The following is a 7930-nucleotide window of genomic DNA, read 5'->3' on the forward strand; positions in this document are numbered from 1 at the left end:
AAGTAGCACTGCAGGATAGGGTTTTACCTAAGGAGGAAGGGAAAGGAATGGGTTTGGGGAGGAGTACACATAAAGTCTTCTTTTGAGGCTAATGAAACTATTTCATACACAGATTTATTTTATAGCTATTAAAAGTAGAAAGCAAGAAATTATACTGATAGCTTTATTATACTGATAGCTCATACTGTGAAGTATGAGACATGGCCAACTACTGAGCAGAAGATATGAACAGTTCAAGTAGGTTCACAATCAAATATTTAATTTTGGATTATTTTAGCTCCGGTTTGTAAAATGCAAAGTTGTACATAAAACTACTCACAAAGTAAAAGCTGAACTTTCTTTTAATTCACTTGGGTCAAAAGAACATATATGTATCTTTGTGGAAACACCAGGACACTTAATGACTGACTAACTTGATGAGATCCACAACTTTTGTTCAAAGTCATCTCAATCAGATAGGGAGTTGGGGGAAGACAGACATATTTAACAACATCATTCAAGAAGATAAAAAAAGAAATAAAGTCCAAATCCCTCCAAGGACTTCTTACAAATATAAACAGCCACCACAGAAATCATTCCAATGACTTTGCATTGTTAGGAGTTTAGAAACTGAAGGCAAACCCCTGAATTTTAACCTTAATATGTAAAACTGTCTTTAAAAAATGTATCCTTTTGATCTTTCATCTCTCATATTTTCTGAATTCAAATATCACAGATACCATAATAGTAGTGAGGTTTTTCTGACATTAAGCTACTACATAAAAGTACACTGTGTTAATGACATAAAATGCTGTCAAAAAAAAAAAAAGGAGGAGCTGATACCAAGGTCTCAAGTAAAAAATGTTTGCTTTGAAAATGAGGGTGACAACCCATATACAAATGTGCTTGACACAACGGATGTATGTATGAACTGTGATAAGAGCCGCACGAGCCCTCAATAAAATGATTTTTTTTAAATGTTGACATTCATTTGAAATGTATGCTGCCCTGACCTCAGTTTTAGTTTGTGGCAGTATGTACATCTCCAAAGAGATCTTATTCTCCCTTTACAACTAAGCATCATAAAAAAAAATGCTACAAAGACTCAGCATATATAATAATTAGCATCATAAAGATATAAAAAAGAAGTTTCTGAGGGGAGGAGGAAGGGAGGGGGAGGGGAAAAAAGGAAAATGAGCTGATTCTGGGAACCCAAGAGGAAAGCGAATTTTGGGAATAATGAGGGCAACGAATGCATAGATGTGCTTTACACAATTGATCTATGTATTGTGATGAATTGTATGAGCCCCAATAAATTGATTAAAAAAAAAAAGTAAGGGAAAAAAAAGAAAAGAAGTTTCCTTAGGTAGTTAGAATTAAGAAAGAATATGTTAATCTTGGTTATTCATTCTAAAACCTTTTCACTACTTCCCCCATTAGCTTCACATTCCAACAGAAGCTATGGTTCATACCATGTAAAAACAGCAAAGATGTGAATCTGAAATACATGATAAAAGAGACTAAATGACATTATTCTATTTAAGAATTAACTATTGTTCTGATTAACCTACAAGCTTTCCCCATACCTTTCTGTCTCTGAATCCAGAACGTTTCTTCTTCTTCTCTTCTGAATAAGGCTCAAGACTAGTATCTGCAGCCTTTTTTTCATGGTGATAAACTTCTCCTTCACCATTACTCTTCCCTTCAGTCTTCTGGTTGTTCACTGATGGTTGAGATTCTGCATGGGCCCTGCAGGCACAAAGAAGAAATCTAAATTAATCATGAAGGTCCATCATATTAAAAATATAAGGATTCCCTGATAATACAATTTAGCAGAACCATAGCACTGGTTTTGTCAATGATTCACATGAAGACTCCTAGGATTTCCAAGTACATACAATTATAAACAGCAAGCAAAAAAAGAATATTCAATAGATTAACTGATTAGAGATCAAAGCTGGCAATTGAGTCAATGAAAACTTTCCCATCTTCCTCAGTCAAAGTAATATCTTTACTCATTCAAACTCGTGCACTATTTAGTGTCTGAGTCTTAACTGGTAATTTCATGTCTATGTGGTTACTTGGGTTTTTCTAGAAACTACTGTGCTCTCCAACAACTAAGGTAAATCAAATTATGTGGCTTTTTTATGATAAAAAACTGTAAAATACCTATGTTGACCCCCCTCCCCAGAAGAATATAATACAGAGGACAGCACTGAAGATGTAGCCTGGGGAAAGTGGCAGGTCTGTTCAGACCACACTGGCACAAACTAAGAGGCAAAGAGAAAGAAAGAGAGTAGACCTCATCATGGCCCACCAAGCCCCAAGGACGACATCCCTGCTAGGAGCAGACAATGCACAGAGAGGACGGGAGGGCCAGCCCCAAAAGACATGACATCCGCTCACTGACCCACAATGCTATGGGGGACAATACTGGAGACACTGTGTGGAAAGTGTGCCCGGTCTGCCCCATGCACAGGGGGGAGATGCACGAAGGGAGTGCAATAGGGCAGCAAGGGCAGCAAAGAAACAAAATCCCATGAGGAATTCTGAAAATAGATTTCTGACTCAGGAGACGGGTTGGCACCTCATCAGACTTGATCAGAAAACATCCATAAGAGTCAGAAAACAGACCTGGAAATATTTATCAGGATTTTTTTGTTTGTTTACTTGTTTTTGTTTTGCTTTTTTTTCTTTCTTTCATTCTATGTCTATTTATATGAGATAGGCAGGATAAACAATCCCAAGGAGAAAACAACAGGACCGGTGGTTCCAGGGGGACATGGGAGAGGAGGGGGTAGGGAGGGGGAGTGGGGAGATGACAAACTCAGGGACAAGGGAAGAACAAAAGATCTAAAATTGATAGCAAGGAGCACATAGAATGCCTGGTGGGTTTTGATCAAGTGCAATGTATCCAAGAGGAATTACTGAGAGCCAAATTGACGATGAACATAATAGTGGGACAGGAGAAAGGTGACAGGAAATAAAGGAAAGAACTAGGAGGCAAAAGACATTTATAGAGGTAAAGGTATAGGCATATATACATATATATGTTAATTTATAATGATAGGGATACAGGTCAATGTACATATATTTATATGTTAAGTACTAAGATAGCAGATGGACTTTGGGCGTCTACTCATGGGCTCCCTAAACACAGTAACACTTTGTTCTAATAACCCAGGATTCTGTAATACTCACCTTCCAGACACAACTGCTGAAGACAAAGCGGGTGCATAAGCAAATGTGGTGAAGGAAACTGGTGGTGCCCGGTTATAAAATGATATAGTGTTTGGGGTCTTAGAAGGCTTGAAGTTAAACAAGTGGCCATCTAGCAGGGATACAACAAAGCCCACATGGAAGAAGCACACCAGCCTGTGTGATTTTAAGGTGTCAACGGGATCAGGTATCAGGTATCAGGTATCAAAAGATCCAAAACAAAAAATTAGATCGATGTGAACGATGGGGGTCAGAGTGGAGACCTAAAGCCCATCTGTAGACATTTGGACATCCCCTCACAGAAGGGTCACAAGGAAGGGACGAGCCAGGGTACAGTATAGCACCAAGGAAACACACATTCTTTTAGATCTTTAATGCCCCTCCCCACCCCACTATCATGACCCAGTTCTACCTTACAAATCTGGCTAGACTGAAATACTGTATATACTTTGGTACAGACAAGAGCACTAGGCACACGGAATCCAGGGCAGATAAACCCCTCAGGAACAGTAATGGGAATAGTGATACCATGAGGGCAGGAGGAAGGTGGGGGCAGAAAGGGGAGAAATGGGGGAACAGACTATAAGGTGACCAGACGTCCCACTTTTGGTGGGACAGTCCCGATTTTTGGAAAGAATGCACGACAAGCTAGGACATATGGTTTTCGGCTGCCATGTGGCTATTTCGCCAGGATATGAGTTTTATCAATAGTGTCCTGCTGATGTCCCATTTTACCAATGTTAAAATCTGGCCATCTTAGACTATAATGATCGATATAAATACATATATCCCTGAGGGGGGCAAACAACAGAAACATGGGCAAAGGGAGAAAGTGGACAGTGTAAGATATGAAAATAATAATCATTTATCAGTGGTCCGCGTGGGTGGGAGAGCCAGGGGAGGGAGGGAAGGAAAAAAGAGGAGCTGATACCAAGGGCTCAATCAGAAAGAAAATGTTTTGAAAACGATGATGGCAACATATATACATATGTGTTTGATACAATTGATGTATGGATTGTTACAAGAGCTATAAGAGACCCCAATAAAATGATTTATTAATACAAAAAAAGAAAAATCAACTAATATTTTATGAGCACTAACTGTATGATCTATATTACTCTGACCACTGTGGAAAAATCTATAAACATGTAGAAAGCACTAAAAAAATACACAATACATGAAGGGAAAGGGAGGATGGGGGTCAGGCGAGAAAGGAGGAACTGATCACAAGGTTGGATATATAACACACGCCAGGGAGATAAATAATAGAATGTGGATGAAGGGACACAACAGGCAGTGTAAGATATTAAATAACAATAATAATATATAATTGATCAAGGATTTACGAGGGTGGGAGGGAGGGGAAAGAAAAGAAGCTGACACTAAGGGCTCAAGTAGAAAGAAAATGTTTTGGAAATCATGATAGCAACATATGTATAAGTGTGCTTAATACAACTGAATTATAATAATTATGGGTTGTTATAAGATCTGTAAGAGCCCCCCTATAAAATGATTAATAATTTTTTAAACTGTCAAATATCAGCAATATGATATGGTTCAACTAATGAATAAAGTAATTAACAAAAGACAAGATCCTATACTTTTTCTTGTGTTTCCAGAGTATGTTATAAACCACTGCCTCACAAAGAAAACATACAATGTTTTTCCTCTGTAACTAATGAAGAAACATCAATAAAAGTCCTCTTCTATGTTTAACAGATAAGTGATTAGAAAAGTATTCTGAAACCGATTACAAGGATCTACATATAACCTCCTCCCTGAGGGATGGACAACCGAAAAGTGGGTGAAAGGAGACGTCGGGCAGTGTAAGACATGACAAAATAATAATAATTTATAAATGATCAAGGGTTCATGAGGGAGGGGGTGACAGGAAAGGAGGGGAAAACTGTGGAACTGATACCAAGGGCTCAAGTGGAAAGCAAATGTTTTGAGAATAATGAGGGTAACAAATGTACAAATGTGCTTGACACAATGGATGTATATATGGATTGATAAGAGTTGTACAAGTCCCCAATAAAATGATTTAAAATAAATAAAATATATTTTATAAAATAAAAAAAAGAGTATGGAAAAAGTATTCTGAGAGTAAGGAACTGAGAGATAAAGTTCTTAATATATACTCAAATAACTATTCAGAGAAGATATAAATCAATATTCTCTACTTTGTTTACTTGCAAATAATATTTTCTAAAGACAAATTTGTAGGCACTATTGTTGATTTTGTCACACACAAAAAAGCTAAAAAAAATTTTTTTGTAAAGCAGTAAGAAAATACATTAAGTCTTTCAAACTTGATTCAAAAGTAACCTTTGGACTAACTTCAAATTCCCTTCCAGTCCTGATCAAGTGATACACTGGTTCACATCATTGTATTATTCTCTTAAGGGCCTTGTGTATCCAAAAGATACATCAAAAGGATTCGATGTGGAAACCCTACTAACCCTACCTCAAACTTACCTGTAGCACTTGTACATAAGTCTGAAACTCACTGCTGTGAGAAAACCAGGTGACTGCTGTCCCACGGCTATAAAACTGGTGGCTGGATTTTTGGTTCAGATTGCTTGACGGTGTCCAATGAATGGTGGGCCAGGATGATCATATACTATTTTAATGCCCTTCTTGCTTTATTATGATATGTATTTAGGCATGATTCTGCCACTGTAAATGAAAATATTATTGAAAGTTTTGCTATCACCAACCCCCATTGTTTGTGTAGTGTCCAGTCACTTAAGAGTTTAATCTGTATAAGTCAACAATTCATGTATTGTAGTTTGTAGACAACCTATGCTTGTATAATTTCCTTTTCTCAATTTTATTTTAAATTCTATACTATTGGCTACCTTAATGACGCTCTCAATAGAATTATCTTATGCCTCAGGGAGATGATTGAAATGTTCTCTAACAGAAAACAACAAGGAACCAGAGACATAAAAACCAGAGATATAGGAATGGATTTGAGGTTTGCACTTAATTCTAGCCCCAATCTAAGAACAATTGATTCTTATCACATGGTCCTGCTTGATGTCTGCCTTCATAAAGAGATCACTGAAGATATGGGTGCTATAGCAAAATATAGCGAAGAAACTAGACGATGCCTGCTTGTCAGAAAGAGTATCTTCTAGTGTCTTTTTTTTTCTTTTCTGGTGTCTTATCTTCAAACAAGCCGCCATCTATGTGAGGTGTCAACTAAATCCACATGGAAGAAGAACAACATCAGTCTGTGTGATCAAAGGATTGGTAAGGAATATAATCCAAATCTGAAGGCGGGAAGGGTATCAGCTTAAATTGTTAACACCTGGTTTGCAGAAGGATGACAGCAGACGACCAATATCCATTTGCAGGGTCCACATATTGGTAAGATTAAACCTTTAGTGAATTCCCTCTGACCATAGTCAAGGGACATGAATAGCATTACTATCAGATGGAAAGCACTGTAAAATTGATTATATTATGTAATACGTAATCTATTATGGTAGGTATAGTACCTTGTCATTTGCTCTCCTATCTGACCCATTTTAAAGTCATTTCAGTTTTAAAAACATCAAGGGTAAATAAATGTGGATTCAGCCCCTGGAGAATTCCCTCTGATGATAGAGCAGGGATGTGGATAGCCTTGCTGTCATGCTGAGTAGAGAGGGTTACTGTAGCTATAGTTAGATTAAAATATAACACCTTATCATAGGATCTCCTTTTTGACCTAGTTTAAGTTGGTTCTAGTTTTTAATATGTTATACTCTGATTTTCGGTTGAGGTGTTTTTACCTGTTTTACTTTGTAATGGTTAGGTTTTTGTTGTTGCTGTTTTTTGGCATGTTTTTCTGTAAATGAAACCCAGACTAGATAAATCTATACAGACAGCAACTGGATTAATGATTTCTTCGGGGTATGGCAGGGGTAGCTGGTGGGAAAAGGAGAGCTAATAACAATATGTACATTTTTGTACAATTATTGATGATTGAATCATTCGACTTTATGATATGTGGATTATGTGTTAATAAAAAATTTTTAAATAACATTTAAAAAAAGATGATGGCTACTGAATGTGCAGAGTCAAGTGAAATAGCTAAACCCACATACGCTAACAGAGAACAAGACCCAGGAATGCTGAAAATGACAAAATTTACAGAAAAGGTCTTTAAGCATGATGATTATACAAAGGGATACTCCCCCCAAAAACAGAAATATCTTTTCAAAGCCATGTGTTTAACTTTTTTTATGGAAAAAAAAACAAACCTTATCACCTTCAAAGTACTCTCCATTACACTTAATACATTTGTTAAATATGCTATTTTATTCTTGGAAACATTTTTCAAACTCGTCTGTTTGGAAGGTTGACAACACCTCCCTCATTTTTTCCTTCACTTCTTCTATGCCATCAAATTGCTGTCCTTTCATGTCCCTCTTTATTCGCAGAAACAAAAAGAAGTCACACGGAGTGAGGTCAGGTGAGTAAAGTGCATGGGGCAAGAAAGGCATAGTTCTCTGCCCCAAAACTGGTGCACTGAGATGGCTACGTGAGCAGGTGCATTGTTGTGGTGGCAAACTCAGGCTTTTTTGACACACACTGTTACACTACCTTTTCAGAACTTCTAAATAGAAAGCTCGATTAACAGTCTGATCTGGTGGAATGAACTCCAAATGCACTATGCCCCTTCACATAAAAAAACAAATAAGCACTGTCTTGATCTTTGATTTCACTTGAATATCTTTTT

General features: G+C 37.2%; 1 protein-coding gene across 3 annotated transcripts in view; it reads right to left on the minus strand.

Annotated features, from left to right (window-relative positions):
• Positions 1–7930, minus strand: part of MICU1 (mitochondrial calcium uptake 1) — a 246523-nt gene that overhangs the window by 191786 nt on the left and 46807 nt on the right. For all 3 annotated transcript variants that reach the window (XM_045291556.1, XM_045291555.1, XM_030885953.2), the window contains exon 3: positions 1566–1728. In XM_045291556.1, coding sequence (XP_045147491.1) covers positions 1566–1728 — 163 coding nt within the window. The remainder of the gene's footprint in view (positions 1–1565; positions 1729–7930) is intronic.

The sequence above is a fragment of the Echinops telfairi genome, unplaced genomic scaffold (genome assembly GCF_000313985.2).
Source record: "Echinops telfairi isolate 266 unplaced genomic scaffold, ASM31398v2 ScPeMD7_70;HRSCAF=299, whole genome shotgun sequence".
Classification (NCBI taxonomy): domain Eukaryota; kingdom Metazoa; phylum Chordata; class Mammalia; order Afrosoricida; family Tenrecidae; genus Echinops; species Echinops telfairi.